General features: G+C 41.4%; 1 protein-coding gene across 10 annotated transcripts in view; it reads right to left on the bottom strand.

Moving 5' to 3' along the window:
- kmt2ca (lysine (K)-specific methyltransferase 2Ca) overlaps window positions 1-25,555 on the bottom strand; it is a 424,137-nt gene that overhangs the window by 61,972 nt on the left and 336,610 nt on the right. For all 10 annotated transcript variants that reach the window (XM_068008355.1, XM_068008384.1, XM_068008402.1 and 7 more), the window contains 5 exons: window positions 24,268-24,602; window positions 21,944-23,802; window positions 5,170-5,281; window positions 2,383-2,464; window positions 218-281 (listed from right to left, as the gene is read on the bottom strand). In XM_068008355.1, the coding sequence (XP_067864456.1) occupies window positions 218-281; window positions 2,383-2,464; window positions 5,170-5,281; window positions 21,944-23,802; window positions 24,268-24,602 (2,452 nt within the window). The remainder of the gene's footprint in view (window positions 1-217; window positions 282-2,382; window positions 2,465-5,169; window positions 5,282-21,943; window positions 23,803-24,267; window positions 24,603-25,555) is intronic.

Genomic DNA, 25,555 nt, shown 5'->3' with positions numbered 1-25,555 from the left:
AGGCTGCTTAATGGTTTCTCTCGACTTCTCCCCTTTTAACTATTTTCAGTATTATAGACCAAAATAATATTTTCTGTTGACTTATTTTATCATGAAAAAAGTTTTGCTGTAAGCCTCAAAAGGGCAAAACTTGAGAGACATTCCCTTAGTCAGATAAAATAATTGGACAAAATAAGCAACAGCAATTAAAAAACATCTGCAAGATACTGTTACTTACTCATAAAGCCTGGACCAAAAGATGGAGGGTTTGGTCGTGACATTTGAGGTGCCAAATTTCCATCCTGAAAACAATCCAATCAACAGGAATATTTCAGCATTTTTCTCAGTGAAATAATCTTTTAAACGATTTATTAAGTATTTATTAAGTATGAAACAATCAGATCACTCACTAAAAGACATACTGGCCTATGATGGCAAGGTCATTTTTATTTTTGCAATTTATTATAAAATTATTTTTCTGCCCTTTTCCTCTTCCCAGTTTCCCGGTACCTTAGCTTTCCCTAGAGATAAAGGCAAGCTAAGGACCTGCTCAAGCTCCTCTTCCAATAATGTTCTGTTGCTGGGATGAGAAGCAAACAATAGTGACTCACTTGTTGTACCATACAATTGTAGAACGGTTTCCACCCCTCTCCCCAGTTCTTTGCTCTTGCTGGGATACAGTTCGACGGGCACCTGCAACTCTGTAGATTCTTGTCCAAGCGGCCACTCCACATGAACTAAGATAGTAAGTATTGGCAAGATTACCTACTGTGGATGGCAATACAGCTGAACCCAGTCTTACTGTCACCCAATTTCTGAACATTCATCAGCAGGGGTCAGTGGACAGTAAATCAGGAACAGGATCCCTGACTGATTTCACCCTTTCCAAGCCCAGGGGCACAGAGGGTAATGATCGCATTCTAGATCAGCTAACACAATAAGCCAAAAATAAAATAACAGTCCATGGATGCTCCTCGCAAAATGCTAGTAACACTGGAGCGGAACTGTTTTTCTTGACTAGCAAAATAACAGCAGTATTAACCTGCTGTCTTAGCATCAGGCTGGCTTGCTTAAGATTATAGTAACAGGTACCCAGTGCAAGTCAGAATGATGTTAGATTTGTCTCTGACTAGAATTATGTTTTTTATTGGGTTATCAGATTAGCTGTCTGGTTCAGGTATCAGAATTTTTAGCAACAGGAAAAGGTCATCAGGCTCAAAACAGCCACCTTCTCCCCCCCCCCCCCCCCCCCAACCCCACCTATCCACTTTCTTACCAAATGCCTCAATCGTTTTTCTAGAAACAACTTCAGAGATTACAGGTCAGAAAGTGGAGATTCTGTCTGTCTTTCAGGCACCAACTTTAGAAGTAAATATGCACCAGACAACAGTTGCTAAAAAAAAGTGCATCAAATGCAAAGATAGAACACTACACAAAATAGAGGAAAAAAAACAGACCAACCATAATTCTTCAGTGGAACTATGTGAAGCAATGGATATAGAAAAATGTAAAGTAATACAATTTGAAAGTAAAAATAGGGAAAGGAAACGCACTTTAAATGGTAAGATTTTAAATGACGTAGAGGAGCAGAGGGACCCTGGTTTTCAGATACATTTTATTAAAAAGGTGGCAGTGCAAGTAAACAAAGTCATAAAAAGGACAAAAAGGAATCCTTTGTTTTGTATCTAGTGGCACAGAAGACAAGGATATAATGTTGAGCTTGTACAAAACCTTAATTAGGTTGCAGTTGGGAGTATTGTGTACAGTCTTGGGCACTCCATTATAGGAAGAATATAAAAGTGATGGAAAAATACCAGTATAAATGGATTAAAATGATACCAGGGATGATGAGCTTATAATGGCGTGCCGTAGTTATGAACAGAAACTTGAAAAGTTAGGGCTTATTTTTAAATCAGAAGGGTAAGGGGTTACCTGATTGAGATCTTCAAGATTATAGTGGGTTATGATAAGGTAAATAGGGATAGATTAATTCTTCTGATAGGGAGATGGTAAAAAGGCAATAGTTTAATACAATCACAAGAAGAATTAAAGGTGAAGTTTGAAAAAGTTGCTTTAGAAGGAGTGTTCGAAGGTGGATACAAACCACTATTGAAGCAGAATCCATAAATTCTTTTGAATTACTTGAAAAAGAGGAACATGAAAAGATACAAGGGAATATAGAGTGGGACTAGACTAACTGGATCATGTGGAGAAAAATATCAGCACAGACTTGATGGGCTGAATGGTCAGTTTCTGTACTGTTAACACTATGATTCTTTGAAGTGGATAAATGGGCAATTGTGGCCAAGAATCAGAGGTTGGCACTGCTGTTTACAATATACTTCATAAATTCAATATGTACTAAGTATGGAGATATCAGAGCCTATTTAATTAAATAGCTACCGGGCTAACTCCTTGGTGAATGGGGTTCTGTCCACTATCACCACTCTGTGTACTGGACATTTGCTGGCCCATGAATGGAAATCTGTAAGAAACAAACAGAGAAAATACAGTTAGAAATCCAAGAACGTCTTATTGGCTTCTTCAAGCATACTTTAACTTGAATGGGGAAGGTGACTATACAGGTAACAACCATCATCCCCCATAGTCCTCTTCTGTAAACTGTTGTCCTGGTTTGGCCATTTAAAAAAAAATCTTGAACTATGTAAACATTCTTTTGCAGCCTGTGGTGCAAATATGGATGCGTGACAAAAGACACAGAAACTCCCTTCAGTGCATCTGCTCGGCAGCATAGGGATTTTTGTCCATTAGAAATCAGGGCCAGATTTCGTTTACTTCCTGCCCAGGCCTCAATTTCCATCAAGTACTAGAGAATATTCAAAACTCCTCACTGTATGATATCTGAAACAAATAGCTCCAGCCAGCCTGCTCCTGGGCTTCTGCCAGTAACTCTCCATCTGATTTTCCATCCCCCATGATTGGCAACTAAGATCAGACACTTGTCACATGAAGAGTGGTTGGCCCAACACCATAACATGACAATTTACCATTAAATCTTTTTATTTGGGGATCGGTGCATTGCAGCCAATAGATCTCTCTCAATTCCTGGCCCTTTAAGTATATTGACAGTGAATATCTGAACTCGCTATGCTTTGATCTATTCAACTATCAACTTTCAACTGAAAATCAATCTCATGTGCACAAATTCTGGACAGTACCAGAACAAGAATGTAAATCCTTGATAATTAAATGGGCACTCTGGGATTCTGAAATAATGCAAAGAGTCTTAGCTACGTAAGTTGTTAGTACATAATTGTATTATGACTCCAATCCTCAGATGTGCCAGAAAAAATATATTGAATCATGTATGACTTTTAACTATGTTGCCCTGTACCAAACATGATCGTAGTCAGGAAAAGAGGACCTGTTCCCAGACCTTCAGTTATCCTGGCCTATAAAAAGCTAAAAGGAGTTGTGCAAGAACTACCCTGGGCAATTCCTCCCCCGAATGTCCCATCTCACTTTGACAGAATACCTGGGCTCCTACTCAACACTTCCTATAGAGAACTTAGCACGAGGTAAACGTGGGAATAATCCGCATCCTTCTCTGTGGCACAACTGATTGGAGGTCTTAATATTGACTGCAGTAAGAAAAATATCTAGTACCAATTCTGATACTGGATGTTACTTGCTGGTAACATAAATATAGCTTATGCTACTAAGAATTCACAAAGCATTTAACCCTCAACACCATAGCCTACAACTTACTAAATAAGAATATTCTAAAAAATGGTGTAAATTAGATTGAATTTGTACAAATTTTTAATTAAAGATATGAGCCGAAATTTATATTTTAATGTGAATTTTTAAGTGTTACTATAGTTGCATGATTTCAGAAATCATAATAGTTTCACAATAACCATTTATAATCCCTTGAGAGCAGAGGGAGAAGCTAGCAAATCAACAGTCGAAAAGTTATATTCTGTTCCTATTTACATAGCCCACAGATGGCATGACAAGTGGTGCAGACAGTAATAAATGAATAGGTACAAAGCAACATCAATTACCTTGGATTGGAATTATGCTCAAAAGTGAGAATGAGTAGGGTCTGATAATAGAGTTGACGCACCGTATAATTACATATGTGAAAACTAGGAAGACAGATCTTCACTCAATTTGTAGCGTTAGGACGACATGCAAAGCAGGTTTAGATTCTAACCCAATTGGAAGGGCGGGGGGGGGGGGGGGGGGGTGGGGAAGTTATTGGACCACTCTTGCACACTTCACACTGGCAGAGGTCTGTAATTAGATCACTAGCTCAATTGTTAAGCTTTCACTCTTCTAGCAGAATATACAGAAATGATGGTCAGGTTTATGGCAAAGGGTGCATAGGTATTGGTAGTACCTGGGTTGCTTTCATTGCCAAGTGGGCAAGATGAAAAAAAATGGTGTGTTAATGTTAGTTAAATGGTGTGTGTAGAAGGGAATTAACTGAGGTTAATTGGGAAATTTTTAAAAGGTAGAAAAAAACTGTTATACCTTTGTGTACTGCTTATTATGCACAAAGACATACCAGAGAAGATTTCAGGTGGATAGTGTGTGAACAGCAAGCATGGTGCAGAAAAAAAGTTATATAGGAAGGATGGTATGCACATAATTAGATGGGGGACTAGGTTGTTGGCACAAAACGTAAAGTCAGCAATAACTGGGGATTTATTTAAATTAAGATTGGGGGAAGAGGTAATACATCGGTGAACGCGTTGACTGCGGCTGACCAGAAGGTGCTGGGAGAGGGCTATGTTTAGGGTGAAGGAGGGAAATGTTTAGTATAAAAATAATCAATTTACATTTGATGTGAGAAGTAGGAATTTTATGGGCAATTAGAGGTAAAAGCAGCTACTGGCAATACCGGCATCACAGAAGCATGGCTGCAAGAAGAAATGGGCATGAGACGGCACAGAATTACAAAGACAGAACTGTGAAGCCAGGAGTAGATCCGCTGGGGAAGGGGGAAATTTAGCTGCTTTCCATCACTCTTGTGTATCATTGAATAACAGTGTCTGAATCTCAGGGGGCAAATAAATCCACCTCGACAAAAGCAAACATACAGACCTTCTAACTCATTTCTCTAAATTTATTAGATTTTCTTCCTGGTGGAACAGCCCATTTTCCTGTTAAACTTAAGCCTTCCAACAAAAGCAAATATTTTTCAACACTTTAAATCTTTACCTGTTCATTACTATTGGTGGCATTCCTAAGTTACTTTGGGCCATAACTCTGTTGATTCCTTTCAATGCTACCATTTTTGCTTTCATTATAGGATCAGTAATGGCATCAAAATCTGGAAAACAATGCAAGAAAACTTAGTATAATTATTCAACACAAAAAATTTACAAGTACATAACAGCAATTTCCATTTTTTTTCCCCCAAAAGGGCTATCAATTAGAACTAGAAGGAATAAAATCATGGAATGGTTATAGCATAGAAGGAGTCCATTCGGCCCATCAAGTCCATGCCAGCTTTCTGCAAGAGCAATCCAGCTAGTCCCCGTGGCCCTGCAAATTTTTTCCCTTCAAGTACTTATCCAGTATTAGACGTTAACATCCAGCTCCTTCTGGTCAGCCGCAGTCATGCGTCCAAAGTATTACTGCCTCCCCCAAATCTAATTTAAATAAATCCCCAGTTATTACTGACTTATGTTTTGTGCCAACAACCTAGTCCTCCATCTAATTATGTGCATACCATCCTTCCGAAATAACTTTGTTCCTTCACTTCACTTAGGGGCCAGGATCAGTGTCTGTATCAGTACCTGACGCATTATAATTTCCTCTCCCTCCAAAATGGAATGTTCGTCCAACATGACGTGCAAATTAGTGACACACTTTAATACCGACCATATGAGTGATTTCTGATTGCTAAGTGGGTAAACGTGCTACATAGTCTAGCATTCAGCCATACATGGAAGGTGGGTCTTAAGTTCGACTCCAGTATGTGCAGTGTCAAGGCACATTTACCTCGAGTGGCATCGAACGCTGGCAGGTGCTTCTCCCACTACAATGCCATTTCTCAAAGTGACCAACCAGACTTGCCTAGATCTAATGGCAGTACAGACCCAACATTTTCATGGCTCTTGCATTTTGCCACCATATCAACTGCCTCCTACTGTGGCACTGCTGATCTGATTCAGTATGTCAGTGTGCTTGTACTGTGAAGCTACATGGGACTACATGGGTCCATCCACTTGTTTTTTTTTCTAATCAATTAATCCCAACATGTTAAAGTATTGAAAAATAAAATCCACAAAATATTGCTTTTTAAAAAAAAAAATCACACTAGAAACTGGTTTCAAAGTTGTATTTTTGTCCATTCTTCTTTCTGTCTCAATTTCTTTTTTAAAAAATTACTGTCAACTCTCCTGGAATATTTGCACTTGCTTATACTTACATACAATAATCTCACACACAACACACACAGACACAAACTACACACACAGACACACAAACTACACACGCAAATGCGCGCATATATGTACATATATATATGCGCACACAGTCACGTACACCTACATATAGACACGTACGTACATTATATACACACGCAGATGCGTGCATGTATGTACACACGCACAGGCACATATATATATTTATACAGACACAGATGTACACATACAGATGCATACATATAGATGTACAAACAGGTGCATACGTGTACACACAGAGAAAGAAACACACCTACACAAGGACGCACACAGGCATGCATACATACATATATCTGCGCACGCACACGTCTACGCACAGACACGGTATATATATGCACAGATACGCGCGCACACACACGGTATATATACATACACAGATGCATAAATATGATGCCAAGGCCTCAGAGAGGGAGCAGAAGAGATTTACTAGAATGGTACCAGGGATGAGGGACTTCAGTTATGTGGAGAGACTGGAGAAGCTGGGGTTGTTCTCCTTCAAACAGAGAAGGTTATGGGGAGATTTGACAGAGGTGTTCAAAATCACGAACAGTTTTGATAGACTAAATAAGGAGAAACTGTTTCCAGTGGCAGAAATGTCGGCAACCAGAGGACAGAGTTAAGGTTATTGGTAAAAAAAAATCCAGAGGCGACATGAGGAAACGTTTTTTTTTAAATGATGATCTGGAATTCGCTGCCTGAAAGGGTGGTGGAAGCAGATTTATTAACTTTTAAAAGGGAATTGGATAAATACTTGAAGGGAAAAAAATTACAATCGCTATTTAGAAAGAGCAGGGGAGTGGGACTGACTGGATAAGCTCTTGCAAGGAGCTGGCACAGGCATGATGGGCTGAATGGCCTCCTTCTGTGCTGCATCGTACTATAACTGAAGTCCCTCATCCCTGGTACCATTCTAGTAAATCTCTTCTCCACCCTCTCTAAGGCCTTGATATCCTTCCTAAAGTGTGGTACCCAGAATTGAACACAATACTCCAACTGAGGCCTAACCAGTGTTTTATAAAGGTTTAGCAAAACTTCCTTACTTTTGTACTCTATGCCTCTATTAATAAAGCCCTGGATCTCATATGCTTTTTAACAGCCTTCTCAACTTGTCCTGCCACCTTCAAAGATTTGTTTTCATACACCGCCAGGTCTCTCTGTTCCTGTACCCCCTTTAAAATTGTACCATTTAGTTTATATTGCCTCTCCTCATTCTTCCTACCAAAATGTATCACTTCACACTTCTCTGGGTTAAATTTCATCTGCCATGTGTCTGCCCATTTCACCAGTCTGTCTATGTCCCCCTGAAATCTGTTACTATCTTCCACATTATTCGCTACATTTCCGAGTTTCGTGTCATCTGCAAACTTTGAAACTATTCCCTGCATACCGAAGTCCAGGTCATTTATACATATCAAATAAAGCAGTGGTCTTAATTCCGACCCCTGGGGAACATCACTGTATACTTCCCTACAATCTGAAAAACAACTGTTCACCACTACTTTCTGTCTCTTAGCCAATTTTGTATCCACGAAGCCACTGTCCCTTTAATTCCATAGGCATTAATTTTGTTAACAAGTCTAATACGTGGCACTTTATCAAATGCCTTTTGAAAGTCCGTATACACAACATCAACCCTCTCCGTAACTTCATCAAAAAACTCAAGTTAGTCAAACACGATTTTCCCTTAACAAATATGTGCTGACTTTCATTTATCAGTCCATACTCTTCCAAGTACCAATTCATTTTGTCCTGGATTTTTGTCTCTAATAGTTTCCCCACCACCGACATTCGGCCGACTGGCCTGTAATTGTCGGGTTTATCCCTCTCCCCTTTTTTGAACATTTGCAATCCTCCAGTCCTCTGGCACTATCCCCATATCTAAGGAGGATTGGAAGATTGTGGTCAGACCTTCTGCAATTTCCACCCTTACTTCCCTCAGTAACCTAGGATGCATCCCATCTGGACCAGGTGACTTTTCTACTTTTGAGCACTGCCAATGTTTTAAGTACCTCCTTGTTATCTATTTATATCATGTCCAATATCACTATTACCTTCTCCTTTACTGCTGTATTGGCAGGATCCTCTTCTCCAGTGAAGACTGATGCAAAGTGTTCTTTTAATGCCTCAGCCATACCCTCTGCCTCCACAAGATCATCTTTTTTGTCCTTAATCGGTCCCACCCTTCCTTTGACTACCCTTTTACTATTTATATGTTTATAAAAGACTTTTGGATTCCCTTTCATGTTAACCGCTAATCTACGCTCATAGTCTCTCTTTGCACCTCTTATTCCCGTTTTTAGATCTCCTCCGGACTTTCTGTATTCATCTTGGTTCTCTACTATATTATGAACTTCACATGTCATAAGCCTCCTTTTTCTGTTTCATTTTAATCTCTATATCTTTAGTCATCCAGGGAGCTCTAGCTTTGCATACCCTTCCTTTCCCCCTCGTGGGAATGTGTCTATTCTGTACCAGAACCATCTCCTGATTGAAGACCTCCCATTGTTTAATTATTGTTTTGCCTACCAATATATGATGCCAATCCACCTGGGCAAGATCCCTTTTTAACTCAATAAAATTAGCCCTCCTCCAGATAAGTACTTTTATGCTCGATTGCTCCTTAGTCCTTTTCCATAACTATTCTAAAATCACTGTTCCCCAAATGCTCCACTTAATTCTCCAGAACTAGATCCAGCACTGCTTCCTTCCTTGTTGGGCTGGAAACACAGTGATCCAGAAAGTTGTATTGTACACACTTCAGGAATTCCTCCCCATAAGACAATATGAGATAGGAGCAGGAGCAGGAGTAGGCCAGTCGGCCCCTCGAGCCTGCTCCGCCATTCAATGAGATCACGGCTGATCTGATTTTTACCTCAACTCCACTTTCCTGCCCTTTCCCCATATCCTTTGACTCCCTTGCTGATCAAAAATATGTCTAACTCAGCCTCCACAGCTTTTTGGGGTAAAGAATTCCAAAAATTCACGACCCTCTGGGAGAAGAAATTCCTCCTCATTTCCGTCTTAAACGGGCGAACCCTTATTCTGAGACTATGCCCCCTAGTTTTAGATTCTCCCATGAGGGGTAACATCCTCTCAGCATCTATCCTATTGAGTCCCCTCAGAATCTTGTATGTTTCAATAAGGTCTCCTCTCATTCTTCTAAACTCCAATGAGTATAGACCCAACCTGTTCAATCTTTCCTCATAAGACAATCCTTCCATACCCGGAATCAACCTAGTGAACCTTCTCTGAACTGCCTCCAATGCAAGTACGTTCTTCCTTAAATAAGGGTACGAGAACTGTACGCAGTACTCCAGGTGTGGTCTCACCAGCACCCTGTACAGTTATAGCATGACTGCCCTGTTTTTATACTCCATCCCCCGAGAAATAAAGGCCAATACCCAGTTTGCCTTCCGGATTACCTGCTGCACTTGTACGTTGACTTTTTGTGTTTCATGTACGAGGACACCCAGATCCCTCTGTACAGCAGCATTTTGTAATATTTCTCCATTCAAATAATATTTTGCTTCTTTATTTTTCCTCTCAAAGTGGATGACTTCACATTTTCCAACATTATATTCCATCTGCCAAATTTTTGCCCATTCACTTTGTGTCCTCATTGCAACTTGCTTTTCCACCTATCTTTGTATCATCAGCAAATTTGGCCACAACACACTCTGTTCCTTCATCCAAGTCATTGATATATATTGCAAATAGTTAAGGCCCCAGCACTGATCCCTGCAGCACCCCACTAGTTACAGATTGCCATTTTGAAAATGACCCTTTTATCCCGACTTTTTGTTTTCTGTTAGTTAGCCAATCCTCTATCCATGCCAGTATATTACCCCCAACATCATGAGCTCTTATCTTGTGCAGTAATCTTTCATGTGGCACCTTATCGAATGCCTTTTGGAAATCCAAATATACTGCATCCATTGGTTTCCCTTTATCCATCCTGCCCATTACTTCCTCAAAGAACTCTAATAAACTTGTCAGACACTATTTCCCTTTCATAAAACCATGTTGACTCTCCTTGATTGTATTATGAGTTTCCAAATGTCCTGCTACTACTTCCTTAATAATGGATTCTAGCATTTTCCCAATGACAGATGTTAGGCTAACTGGTCTATAGTTACCTGCTTTCTGTCTCACTCCTTTCTTGAATAGGGATGTTACGTTTGCGGTTTTCCAATCCGCTGGGACCTTTCCAGAATCTCGTGAATTCTGGAAGATTACAACCAATGCATCCACTATCTCTGCAGCCACTTCCTTTAAGACCCTCGGATGCAAGCCATCAGTTCCAGGGGACTGGTCAGCCTTAAGACCAATTAGTTTACCTAGTACTTTTTCTCTAGTGATAGTGATTGTTCTTAGTTCCTCCCTCCCCTTTGCCCCTTGATTATCTATTATTGGCATGTTATTAGTGTCTTCTACTGTGAAGACAGATACAAAATATCTGTTCAATTCCTTTGCCATTTCCTTGATTTCCATTATTATTTCCCCAGTCTCATCCTCTAAGGGACCAATGTTTACTTTAGCTACCCTCTTCCTTTTTATATACTTGTAGAAGCTTTTACTGTCAGTTTTTATATTTCTTGCTAGTTTACTCTCTCAATTTATTTTCTCCCTCTTTATTATTCTTTTAGTCATCCTTTGCTGGTTTTTAAAGTTTTCCCAATCTTCGGGCTTACCAGTAATCTTTGCCATGTTGTATGCTTTTTCTTTTGACCTGATACCATCCTTGACTTCCTTAGTTAGCCATGGTTGGTTCACCCTTTGTGTGAAGTCTTTCCTCCTCACAGGGATATATTTTTGTTGCTAGTCATAAAATACCTTTTTAAATATTTGCCACTGCTTATCCACCATCATACCATCTAATCTTTGCCCTTTACATTGTTACTATCCCAGAATATACTGGGATAATTGAAGTCCTCCATTAGCATCTTTCTGTAATTTGCCTGCAAATTTGCTCCTTTATCTCCGTCCCACTATTTGGTGGCCCATAGTTACATTGAATCTACAGCACAGAAATAGGCCATTCGGCCCAACTGGTCCATGTTTATGCTCCACACAAGCCTCCTCCCTCCCTACTTCATCTACCCCTATCAGCATATCCTTCCATTTCTTTCTCCTTCGTGTGGTTATCTAGCTTCCCCTTAAATGCATGTATGTTACTTTTTTGTTCATGGGATGTGGGCGTCGCTGGCAAGGCCAGCATTTATTGCCCATCCCTAATTGCCCTTAATAAGGTGCTGGTGAGCCGCCTTCTTGAACCGCTGCAGTCCGTGTGGTGAAGGTTCTCCCACAGTGCTGTTAGGAAGGGAGTTCCAGGATTTTGACCCAGCGACAATGAAGGAACGGCGATATATTTCCAAGTCAGGATGGTGTTGTTCCCATGTGCCTGCTGCTCTTGTCCTTCTAGGTGGTAGAGGTTGCAGGTTTGGGAGGTGCTGTTGAAGAAGCCTTGGTGAGTTGCTGCAGTGCATCCTGTGGATGGTACACACTGCAGCCACAGTGTGCCGGTGGTGAAGGGAGTGAATATTTAGGGTGGTGGATGGGGTGCCAATCAAGCAGGCTACTTTGTCCTGGATGGTGTCGAGCTTCTTGAATGTTGTTGGAGCTGCACTCATCCAGGTAAGTGGAGAGTATTCCATCACACTCCTGACTTGTGCCTTGTAGATGGTGGAAAGGCTTTGGGGAGTCAGGAGGTGAGTCACTCGCCACAGAATACCCAGCCTCTGACCTGCTCTTGTAGTCACAGTATTTGTGTGGCTGGTCCAGTTAAGTTTATGGTCAATGGAGGCCCCCAGGATATTGATGGTGGGGGATTCGGCGATGGTAATGCCGTTGAATGTCAAGGGGAGATGGTCATTGCCTGGCGTGAATGGTACTTGCCACTTATCAGCCCAAGTGTGGACGTTGTCCAGGTCTTGCTGCATGTGGGCACAGACTGCTTCATTATCTGAGGGGTTGCAGCGAACATCCCCATTTCTGACCTTATGATGGAGGGAAGGTCATTGATGAAGCAGCTGAAGATGGTTGGGCCCTAGGACACTGCCCTGAGGAACTCCTGCAGCAATGTCCTGGGGCTGAGATGATTGGCCTCCAAAAACCACTACCATCTTCCTTTGTGCTAAGTATGACTCCAGCCACTTTTTTTTTAACCTCAACTATTCCTTGTGATAGCTTGTTCCACATTCTTACCACTCTTTGGGTGAAGAAGTTTCTCCTGAATTCCCTATTGGATTTATTAGTGACTATCTGATATTGATGACCTCTAGTTTTGGACTCCCCAAGTGGAAACATTTTCTCTACGTCTACCCTATCAAACCCTGTCATTATCTTAAAGGCTTCTATCAGGTCATCCCGCAGCCTTCTCTTTTCCGGAGAAAAGAGCCCTAGCCTGTGTCGTCTTTCCTGATAAGTCTATCCTCTCAGTTCTGGTAGCATCCTTGTGAATCCTTTTTGCACCTTCTCCAATGCCTCAAAACACTTACATGCAGACCAGAACTGTGCACAATACACCAAGTGAGGTCTAACCAAGGTTCTATACAAGTTTAGCATAACTTCTCTGCTTTTCAATTCTCTCTCTCTAGAAATGAACCCCATTTTTTGGTTTCCCTTTTTTATGGCCTTATTAACCTGCATCTCTACTTTTAGTGATTTGTGTATCTGTACTCCTTTTGCTCCCCCACCCCATTTAGACTCTCATGATCCAAACACTATGTGGCTCCCTTATTCTTCCTACCAAAATACACCACCTCACAATCATCTATATTGAAATTCATATGCCAATTATACGCCCATTCTGCAAGTTTAATAATGTCTTATTGCATTTTAACACATTCTTCCTTTGTATTACCTACACCCCCAAATTTGTGTCGTCCACAAATTTTGAAATTGTACTTTCAATTTCCGAGTCCAAATAGTTGATGAAAATTGTCAACAGCGGTTCCAGCACCAATCCCTGCGGAACACCACTTCCCACCTTTTGCCAGTTTGAGTAGTTACCCTTAATCACTACTCTCTGTTTTCTGTTTTGTAGCCAGCTTGCTATCCATTCTGCTACCTGCCCAACTCCACATATTCTGACCTTAGTCATGAGTCTATAATGCGGTACCTTACTGAAGACCTCTTGAAAATCCAAATATATTACATCCACTACATTACCCTTGTCTACTCTTTGTTACTTCTTTGAAGAATTCAATAAGGTTGGTCAAGCATGATTTTCCCTTCTGAAATCCGTGCTGACTATTATATTTTCATTTTCTAGGTGTTTTTCTATTACATCTTTGAGTAAAGATTCCATTATCTTTCCTACCACAGACATTAAGCTAACCGGTCTATAGTTCTCTGGACATCGTCTATCTCCCTTTTTAAATACAGGAAAAACATTAGCTGTCTGCTTTTCTAATGAATATTTATTTATATGTAATAGCGCCTCTGCTATCTCCTCCCTAACTACTTTTCTCAATTATCTCCCCCCTTTCTATCTTAAGTGTCTTTATACCTTTTTTGATCTCCTCTTCTTATGTCATACCCACCTTGTCTCCCTGGTAAATAATGAGGCAAAGTAACGATTCAATATTTCTTCCATTTCGCTGCCATTACCTGTGAGTTTATCTTACGCATCCCTTAGTGGCTCTATCCCTATCCTGATTTTTCTTTTGTTATTGATGTGTCTGTAGAATACTTCACTATTTCTTTTTATATTCCTTGATCATTTAATTTTGTTGTTCCTCTTTGCTTTCCTAATTGTTTTTTTGACATTCTTCCTGACCACTTCGTATTCCCATTTGCCATCACTTTTTAAAGTTTCAATTTTACCCGTATCGCTTTATTCGTCCAGGTTGTTTCATTATTGGCGAGATTTTTTTTTGAAGTGGAACATATTTCTCCTGGACTCCATTGATCATCATTTTAAATATTTCCCACTGCTGTTTTATCTCTGTCAACATTTTTTTTTCCAGTTTACCTTCACAGTTCTATTCTCATCCCCATACAATTAGCTTTTTCCAATCTATTACTTTGGTCTTTGTCTTACTTATGTCTTTCTCGATTATTATTTTAAACCGTATTATGTGATGATCGCTATTGCCTAGATGTTCTCCAACGCTTACTTCTCTTATTTGCTCCGGTTCATTTCCTGCTACTAGACCCAGCAATGACACATAATAGCTCTTCTATTGTTCCTTAATTCTAACCAAATAGATTCTGTCCTTGACCCCTCAACTAAATCATCCCTTTCCAGTGCTGTAATAGTTTCTTTGATCAATACTGCCACTCCCCCCTCCTTTCTTTCCTGCCCTATCTTTCCTGAATACCTTGTAACCAGGAATATTAAGTTTCCATTCCTCCCCTTCTTTGAGCCAGGTCTCTGTTATTGCCACTATATTATAGTCCCACGTGGTGACTTGTGCCTGCAGCTCACCAACCTTATTTACCATGCTACGTGCATTTATGCACATGCACTCCAAACTCATCTTAGACTGCCTCACAATATCCCATCTGATCCCTCCTATTTCTGAACTGTTCTTTACTCCAGTGCTATTTGTCTCTCCCAGTCCTCTGTGCAACTTGTTATTCCTCTCTAATGTTTCATCCAGGTGCCCACCCCCCTGCCAAATAAGTTTAAACCCTCCCCCACAGCACGAGTTAACAGAGCTGGGACTGATATCCTCGCGGGAAGGTTGAGGTGTAACCTATTCATCTTGAACAGATATCGATAATGACATGAATTATACAGATTATAACCCGCATTATTCATTGTAAGCGACTCTCTCCCAAATGTAATCTTACAGCAAAATTTCACCTGATGCAATCAAGATAGTCAAAATATATATCATACATGCACAGATTAAAACATTTGATTTATCCCACTATATGTTGCTAGTATTATGCATATATGTATGATTTACATATGCATTTATATCACAAATGTTTAATGTATATTTATATATTGTGTACAGCACTGAAATATTTATTTGACTTGACATACAATGGAAAGCTGGAAAAGATGCATGTATTGTGTTAAATAATCTGTACAAATGTTCATTTCCTTATTGCTAACCCTTGTACATGGTTAGAAAGTCATGAGAATTTTTCCTAATCCAGTGCCTGAATGGACGTGATTGTAACCTGTCTCAAACTTGTGTAGAAATGTATAAATCCACAATAAGATTTAATTGAAATGAACATTGTTCATGAATTTCTACAAATTTCCTTGTATTTTTGTATTATCTGGTCCTAAACCAGCAAAGTCTGGTGCGTCTGGTCTGGAAAATAGATTGCCAGCAGGAATCACAGAAGCCAGTCTTCAGCCAATTCAATTCACTCCATGTGATATCAAGAAATGGCTGAGTGCAGTGGATACAGCAAAGGCAATGGGCCCCGACAATATCCCGGCTGCAGTACTGAAGACTTGTGTTCCAGAACCAGCCGCGCCACTAGCCAAGCTGTTCCAGTACAGCTACAACACTGGCATCTACCAGACAATGTGGAAAATTGTCCAGGTACGTCCTGTCCACAAAAAGCAGGACAAATCCAATCCGGCCAATGACCGCCCCATCAGTCTACTCTCAATCATCAGCAAAGTGATGGAAGGTGTCGCCAACAGTGCTCTCAAGCGGCACTTACTCACCAATAACCTGCTCACCGATGCTCAGTTTGGGTTCCACCAGGACCACTCTGCTTCAGACCTCATTACAGCCTTGGTCCAAACATGGACAGAAGAGCTGAATTCCAGAGGTGAGGTGAGAATGACTGCTCTTGACATCAAGGCAGCATTTGACCGAGTGTGACACCAAGGAGCCCTAGTAAAATTGAAGTTTGTGGGAATTAGGGGGAAAACTCTGGAGGCTGGAGTCATACCTAGCACAAAGGAAGATGGTAGTGGTTGTTGGAGGCCAATCATCTCAGCCCCAGGACGTTGCTGTCTGAGTTCCTCAGGGCAGTGTCCTAGGCCCAACCATCTTCAGCTGCTTCATCATTGACCGTCCCTCCATCATAAGGTCAGAAGTGGGGATGTCCACTGACGACTGCACAGTGTTCAGTTCCATTCGCAACCCCTCAGATAATGAAGCAGTCTGTGCCCGCATGCAAGACCTGGACAACATCCAGGCTTGGGCTCATAAATGGCAAGTAACATTCGCACTAGACAAGTGTCAGGCAATGACCATCTCCAACAAGAGACAGTCTAACCACCTCCCCTTGACATTCAACGGCATTACCATCGCCGAATCTCCCACCATCAACCAGAAACTAAACTGGACCAGCCACAAATACTGTGGCTACAGGAGCAGGTCAGAGGCTGGGTATTCTGCGGCGAGTGACTCACCTCCTGACTCCCCAAAGCCTTTCCACCATCTACAAGGCACAAGTCAGGAGTGTGATGGAATACTCTCCACTTGCCTGGATGAGTGCAGCTCCAACAATACTCAAGCTCAACACCATCCAAAACAGCCTGCTTGATTGGCACCCCATCCACCACCCTAAATATTCACCCCCTTCACCACTGGCGCACCGTAGTTGCAGTGTGTACCATCTACAGGATGCACTGCAGCAACTTGCCAAGGTTTCTTCAACAGCACCTCCAAAACCCGCGACCTCCACCACCTAGAAGGACAAGGGCAGCAGGCACACGGGAACAACACCACCTGCACGTTCCCCTCCAAGTCACACACCATCCCAACATGGAAATATATCGCCCTTCCTTCATCGTCACTAGGTCACAATTCTGGAACTCCCTACCTAACAGCACCGTGGGAGAACCTTCACCACACGGACTGCAGCGGTTCAAGGCGGTGGCTCACCACCACCTTTTCAAGGGAAATTAGGGATGGGCAATAAATGCTGGCTTTGCCAGCGACGCCCACATCCCATGAACGAAAAAAAGAGGAATGTGCCAGTGCATTGTTACATAGCGATATTGGAACACACTGCACATGTGGAAAAGTGGGGTTTTGATTTCACAACTGTCCTCCAATAGACCTATATACAGACTGGAACTAGACAGGAAAAAGGGACACTGGTTGATTGGCATCTGCTCTCCCTGAACCTAATCTAAAGGTAAAAGTGCCGTTGGCCGTTTTCAGCTCAAAAAGTTCAACACCATCTAGGACAGTCAGCTGGATTAGAACCAGTACCCACCCTTTCCATCACAAGTGCAGTATGTACGATCTAAAGGATGTATTGTAGCACCTCCCAGCCCAGCAACAGCTACCACAAAAGGAGGATAGGAGCAGCTATAGCACACGAACATCATCACCTCAATGTTTCCCTCCAAAGTCACACCCTATCCTGACTGGGACGTATAACACCATTCCTTCACTGTCACCGGCCCATAATCCTGGAACTCCCTCGCTAATATCGTGGGAGCACCATCCCCACAAGGAGTGCAGCATCTTCTCAGGGCAACAAAGGCAACATTACCAGCGTTAACACACCCAAGAACAAATAAAATAAAAGCAAGCTAGGATGGTGGGAATACTAACTCAGTGCACTATGTCTGGAAGAGAGAAGAGAAAAGAGAAAAAAAGAGGAACAAAAATGACCAGACGTCTCATTCCTGCTCACAGTCTAGCTGATCTCTACTTAAAGTTTGTATTTGCAGCCTGGAAGAACAAAGGATTGGGTTTACTTATGGTGGGCTCTATGGTCAAATAACTCTTAGATCTGGGGTAGTTTGTATATTAAAAATGGTTGCAAGGGCACATCAAAGAATCATAGACAGTTACGGCACAGACGGAGGTCATTCGGCCCATCATGTCTGTGCTTCCCGAGGAAAGAGCTATCCCGCTTAATCCCACTTTCCAGCACTTGGTCCGTAGCCCTGAAGGTTATGGCATTTCAGGTGCACAACCAAGTACTTTTTAAAATGAGTTGTGGGTTGCTGCCTCTACCACCCTTTCAGGCAGTGAGTTCCAGACCCCCACCATCCTCTGGGTGAAAAAATTTCTCCTCAACTCCCTCTAATCCTTCTACCAATCACTTTAAATCTATGCCCTCCAGTAATTGACCTTTCTGCTAAGGGAAATAGGTCCTTCGTATCTAGGCTCCTCATAATTTTATACACCTCAATTAAATCACCCCTCAGCCACCTCTGTTCCAATGAAAACAAGCCCAGCCTATCCAATCTTTCCTCATAGCTAAAATTCTCCAGTTCTGGCAACATCCTCATAAATCTCCTTTGTACCCTCTCTAGTGCAATCACATTTTTCCTGTAATGTGGTGACCAGAACTGTACACAGTACTCAAGCTGTGGCCTAACTAGTGTTTTATACAGTTCTGGCATAGCCTCCCTGCTCTTATATTCTATGCCTTGGCTAATAAAGTATCTCATATGCCTTTTTAAACCACCTTATCGACTTGTCCTGCTACCTTCAGGGATCTGTGGACATGCACTCCAAGGTCCCTTTGATCCTCTACACCTCTCAGTATCCTCCCATTTATTGTGTATTTCCTTGCCTCCCCAAATGCATTACCTCACACTTCTCCGGATTGAATTCCATTTGCCATTTCTCTGCCCATCTGACCAGTCCATTGATATCTTCCTGCAGTCTACAGCTTTCCTCCTCACTATCAACCACATGGCCAATTTTTGTATCATCTGCAAACTTCTTAAGCGTGCCCTTTACATTTAGGTCTAAATTATTAATATATACCACAAAAAGCAAAGGACCCAGTACTGAACCCTGTGGAACCCCACTGGAAACAACCTACAATTCACAAAAACACCCTCCACCATTACCCTTTGCTTCCTGCCACTGAGCCAATTTCGGATCCAACTTGCCACTTTCCCTTGGATCCCATGGGCTTTTACTTTTCTGAGCAGTCTGCCATGTGGGACCTTGTCAAAAGCCTTGCTAAAATCCACGCAGACTACATCAAACGCGCTACCTTCATCGACCCTCCTGTTACCTCCTCAAAAAATTCAATCAAGTTGGTCAGACACGGCCTTCCCGTAATAAATCTATGCTGACTGTCCTTGATTAACGTGTGCCTTTCTAAATGACGATTTATACCGTCCCTCAGAATTGTTTCCAATAATTTGCCCACCACGAGATTAGACTGGCCTGTAATTATTCGGTCTATCCTTTTCTCCCTTTTTAAACAACAGTACAACATTAGCAGTCCTTCAATCCTCTGGCACTACGCCTGTAGCCAGCGAAAATGTGAAAATGATGGTCAGAGCCTCCGCTATTTCCTCCCTTGCTTCTCAAGAGTCTGGGATACATTTCATCCAGGCCTGGCAATTTATCTACTTTCAAAGAGGCTAATCCCCTTAATATTTCCTCCTTCATTATGTTTATCTTATCCAATATTTTATACTCCTCCTCCTTAACTACAATGCCTGCATCTTCCCCTCTTTTGTGAAGACAGAAGCAATGTATTCATTAAGAAGCATACCCACATCTTCCGCCTCCACACATAGGTTACCATTTTGGTCTCTAATAGGCCCTACTCTTTCCTTAGTTATCCTCTTGCTCTTTATATATTTATAAAACATCTGTGGGTTTTCCTTGATTTTACTTGTCAGTATTTTTTCATGCTATCTCTTTGCTTTCCTAATTTCCTTTTTAATTTCACCCCTGCACTTTCTATACTCCTCTAGGTTTTCTACAGTATTGAGCTCTCTGTGTCTGACATAAGTCTCCCTTTTTTGCCTGATCTTACCCTGTATGCTCCTTGACATCCAGGGGGCTCTAGATTTGGGAGACTTACCCTTTTTCTTTGCAGGAATATATTTGCTTTGAACCCTCACTATCTCCCCGTTGAATGCCTCCCACTGCTCTGACACTGATTTACCTTCAAGTAGCTGTTTCCGGTCCAGTTTTGCTAAATTACTTCTCAGCTTAGTAAAATTTGCCTTTCCCCAGTTGAGAACTTTTATTCTGTTCCATCTTTGTCCTTTTCCATAACTATGCTAAATCTAGCTGAATCATGATCAATACCGCCAAAATGCACCTCAAGGGCAGCTGTAATCCACTGACTGTACTCCAGCATGACCTGCCACTTCCAGGACAGGAGAGATGAAAAAAGAACGAATGAAGTGCATTTACATGGAGACTTGTCATATCTCAGACTCGCCATGCCTCGTGCTTCACATAGTGAACTACAATGAATTAGCTGAGAAAATCTAAAAGAGCTGACCACATGAACTCCTACTTGGACGCAGTGAACAACTACAGATAAACCCTAGGACCTGGAAATATCGGGGCCTCGATTTGTATAGATTGATGAGGGTCTGCCTGAATCAGGCATGCGCCTCCAGGAAAAATGGCGGCGGGGGGGGGGGGGGGGGGAAAGTCCACTAGCTCCATTTTAATTATTAAAATCTCCCCCAACCAATCACCTAGAACTGTTGACACTAAGAGTGCAATTATGTTACAACTGTATTGTGTTACAGTTATAGTGTAAATAGACAGCCTGAATTCTGAATCAGTTTGGGTCTTAACACCGTATTCACATGCCACAGCTTTAGTGCTGGTGCAAAGCAACGACCATTTTGCACCGATACTAAAACAGTGTAAATGCTCCCTAAGTTGCTCCATTCCAGTGCTGAGTTGTGAATCTCATTCCAAAATAAATATTTTGTTTACTTCATTGATATTCACTGCAGCAAATACATTCAATTCTACCTTTCAAGTATTTAGAATTGTTTTCCCAACATTTATTGCTCAAAGAATAGCTTGTAATGCAAACAGAAAATAGATATTTTAAAAAAATGTTATAATTTTGTTTAAAATAGAATTGTTCATCAACTGGAATCCTATATTCTACTGGTTAAAAAACGTTTCTCACATTATGTTGTTGCACATAACTTCAAAGTCACAGAGAGCACCAGGGAGAGAAAATAACAAGGAAAGAATGAAGCAAAAGAAAAGCAGAACGCAAACGGAAGGCAAGTAAAACAGAATGGAGGGGGGGCCAGGGAAATAGCCCAGCAGAGAGAGCCGAGGTGCCTGTCTTGCGTCAGGCGGACCATCAACAATCTACATAAATCGAGGCCCCGGTAGTTAAAATCTACCCCCATATTTCCAGATCATAGACTTGTCTGTCGTAATTGACTGGGTCCAAGTACATGATCATTTGGTCAGCTCTTTTAGCCGAGGAAATCTAATTCATTGTAGTTCACTGCTGTATCCCTCCTGTCCTGAAAGTGGCAGGTCGCACAGCAATTTTAAATGTTACATTGTAACCTTGGATTAAAACTTTTCCTGTATTCACAAGTGACAGTGTAGCAAGAAATCATGACAACAATTTAATTGCCTGTAACCAGGAAAACCAGTCGGCTAAAAACTGTTCACCTGACATAAAGGTCTGATCATGATGTGGAAGCATAGTACTAAAAATAAAATAATCAATGTTTCCCTCATACTGAGATGAACTAGCAAAATAAAAATGATCAGATCACTGTTTACACTTAAATATTTCTAAGCACTGATGCATCATAAAATCCAGCATTCATTTCCCGTTTTGATCACTCCCGAAAAGAATCACGGGTAATTTATGCCTGAACTCACCAATGTTGGGAAAGAAGGAATCAGTGGATCGGTGACGTATCATAGCCTGCATCTGTCGCTGTTGTTGCTGTTCTTGCCTTTCCTGTTCCAAAAGGTCCTGTAAAAGGAGGGGCTGCTCTTCCAAAAGGAGGGGTCGCTCACGCTGACCCTGAGGACCCATTGTCTGAGGAAGCATAATCTGTTGTGTGCTGGACAAATTACCAGGACCTGGTTGATTTGCTGGAGTCGCATTTTGACTTGGTGGTTGCCCTGCTGTATAATTCTGGCTTGGCGGCTGCACTTGGAAAAAGGTTGAATTTGCTGATGGACCTTGAGAAAAGCTACGGTTTAACCTTTGCCCCATCTGCAAATTTTGGTTTATTGCATTCTCGGTCATTTGTCCTGGAGAGATTGCCATATTGGGAGATTGTGGAATACCTGTATTCGGATGTGGCTGAGGTGATGGCACAATCTGGGAAGGTGAACCCAATGATGCAAGTCCAGAATTAGTTGGCTTCTCAGTTAACAAACTTGAAAGGACTGGAGTAGAACCAGTTAGATTGCATGAATTGGTTCCTGTAGAAATAGATGTTTGGGTAGAAGATTGAGAATCACTGAAACCTGGGCTAGCCCCCGTAGATCCTTGGTTACTATCGACTCTTTCGTCTTCCTTTGCCATTTCCAGTTCTCCGCCAGTGCAAGAGTTAGAAGCAGGTGCACTATCTGTTACTGTATCGTTCGTCTCAGTCGTACCTGCACTGTAAGGAGCATCGTGATTACCATCATTGGTACCAGTTTCAGATTTTACAGAATTCTTTGATTCTTTAGGACTACTTTCAATGGATCCTTCGCTTGGTAATGCAGTTTCTTCTTTTTCAGGGAAACTACCAGATAGTTCTCCTGTTTTGGCTACCTGGTCACATTTTGTTGTTTCTTCAGTCTTGCTGTGTTCATCCAATTTATCATCTATTGGATCATTCAGCTCTAATTCTTCATTAAACATGTCCTTCTTGTCACCCAGATCAAGCTCAGGGTCTGTATAAGCAATAAGGTCAAACTCCCCTGATTTTAACAGATCATCCAAATGGGGGTCATTCGTTTCTATATTGTCCAAATTATCTAAATCAGGATCACCTTTTCCATCCACTTGATCCAAATTTAAATTTTCCAAATCTTCATCATCTAAGTCTTTAACTTCTAGGTCTCTCACTCCATCAAGGTCCTTATCAAGATCTTTCACTGAAGGATCATCAGGATCAAGTTTCTCTACCATACCGTCTCCTTCTTGTGTAGATGCACTGGCAGACAAGGAGACTGTTGATGAAAAAGCCTCACTGGCAGGTGGATTGCTCAAAGAACGGGAAAGGGACATGACTGGATGATTTATATGCATCTGCTGCTGTTGGTGCTGATTAAGTTGATCTAAGTTACTACAATTTTCCATTTGATTACGTATGCCTTGTTGTTGATTTGACACAGAGTCCAATGGCTTTGGTCCTTGACTTGGAGAGAAAGCACCCTGCCCTGGTATAAACCCCCCAGGTCTTTGCTGCTGGCTAGCTGGATCTAAGCCACTAGCAGATGGTACCAATGACGCAAAAGGAAGCCGTGTCCTATTTTCTGGTATCCTATGCCGAAGTTCTATGAATGGTTGACCCAAAATATTGTGCTGCTGCATTTGCATACCCTGAGGAGGAAAATGTTGAGGGATAATCACTCCATTGTTCACCTGTGGATTGTTTAAAGACCTGGTGAAGTCCACAGACAGTGATCGCCTTAGCTGCTGTGGAAGGCCGGGAACATGCGTCTGCATTTGATGTTGCCCAAGAAAGTGTTCCTGACTTGCAAATGGTCTCTGCCCATTTCCTGCAAAAGAATACCTAGAAGAAAGAAGGAGGATTTAATAAGCAACACTAATTGGCTCACACGCTAAAATGCCAATGAGCGAGTTACAGTTTGTATCTGCGTATATGCTTAAAAACAGGTAGAGTTTCTATAAAAGTACTACTATTGTAGGAATCTCAACCTGCAGCAGAACGGGCACTTTTCTACAAGCATTTGCTTTATAGCCAGACATTTATCTAACCCCATCATGCCTTATATCTTGGAATATCAGGAAAAATGGCAACAAAATCTCAGCAGCAGTCAAGACTAATTGAAATCAAATAAGGCATTTTCAAAGCTCCATATTTATTCAAAGCACTTTTTAAGTTGTTTTACTGTCATCAGCTGATATTATACAATCAAAATTAGTTTTAATTAATCTTAACTTCCCAAACAAAAATAAAGATCATTGGTTAGAAACATGGAAAGTTTAAAGTTTTTGTTAGTGAAAAAATATTTACCTTGGACCTTGGGGTCTAATCACCATTCTTGCAACATCCCCAGAAAATTGTGGTCTATTAAATTGACCGTCAGTTGTAAAACGTCCACGCGGCTCGTTTGCGAAAGGGCCTGAAAATCTTTGGCCAGCTTGAGATACAAGAGGAATTCGCACGATGCCAGGGTAGGGTGGAGGCGGTCGGCCAAATAGTTCATTTTGACGTTTTAAATCCTCCTGTGGCCAGTGCCTAAGAGGTGTTGCTGCAGGCGTCATTGCTTGATCTTGCAGGCCTTTTTCCTGACGGATTGCGTTCTTCTGCTGCTGCTGTCGAAGAATCAGTTCCCGTAATCTCAGTCTCTGTAACCAATTAAAAGTGTTCTCACTGACACACCATTTCACTATAGATGCAAACAATTTATTTGTTATCCTATTTTAGACATTAAGACAATGCTTTATTGTTCTCTAACTGAATATTTAAAAGTACAAATATACAATCTGTCTAGAGTCTACGAGAAATTAATACAAATGATACAGAATGGTTCATGGAAAAATACGCAATGAATCAATTTACTGCCCTGTTCAGAATTGCGCTGTGAGCTTACTTGTAAAGCCACAAATTCTAATTATGTAGTCTAGATTTCCCAAATATTAAATTAGTGTTCAATTTCTTTTTATTAGGGGGCATCAAAACGGCATACCCAAAGACAAGCACGTATATCTAAGAAATATGACCCTGGTGGCTTCTGGGAGTATAGAAAGACAATGGGAAATCATTAAGGCATATCAGAAATTCCCAATTCATAAAGTATGCTCCAATAATCTTGGCTCGCTCTGCACTTGACTTCCTGGACACAAAGTACAGCATTCCGCATGACAACACTGTCGAGAATTCTTCATGCAGAAAAATCATTTTCCTGTACTGGTGTTATGATGGACTTTTCAGATTCGTAAAGAATGCTAAATACAGCTGCAACAGCTGTTATGTCGCTGACAAATATGCAGGTCATTAATTCTTACTCTGCTTGAGATTGACAGCCAAGTCACATCTTCCTAATGCTGCAGAGAGCACTACTGCAAACAGCAGGCTATCCTGATCAACTCTACTAGTCTAAATACTTTCATATTATCATAGTACGGTACAGCTCAGAAGGAAGCCATTCCGCCCATCGTGCCTGTGCCAGCTCTTTGAAAGAGCTAACCAATTAGTCCCACTCCCTTGCTCATTCCCCATAGCCCTGCAAATTTTTTCCCTTGAAGTATTTATCCAATGCCCTTTGAAAAGTTACTATTGAATCTGCTTCCAACATCCT

This window comes from Heptranchias perlo, chromosome 2, assembly GCF_035084215.1.
Source record: "Heptranchias perlo isolate sHepPer1 chromosome 2, sHepPer1.hap1, whole genome shotgun sequence".
Taxonomy (NCBI): domain Eukaryota; kingdom Metazoa; phylum Chordata; class Chondrichthyes; order Hexanchiformes; family Hexanchidae; genus Heptranchias; species Heptranchias perlo.
This window is presented reverse-complemented; position numbering and strand designations above follow the sequence as displayed.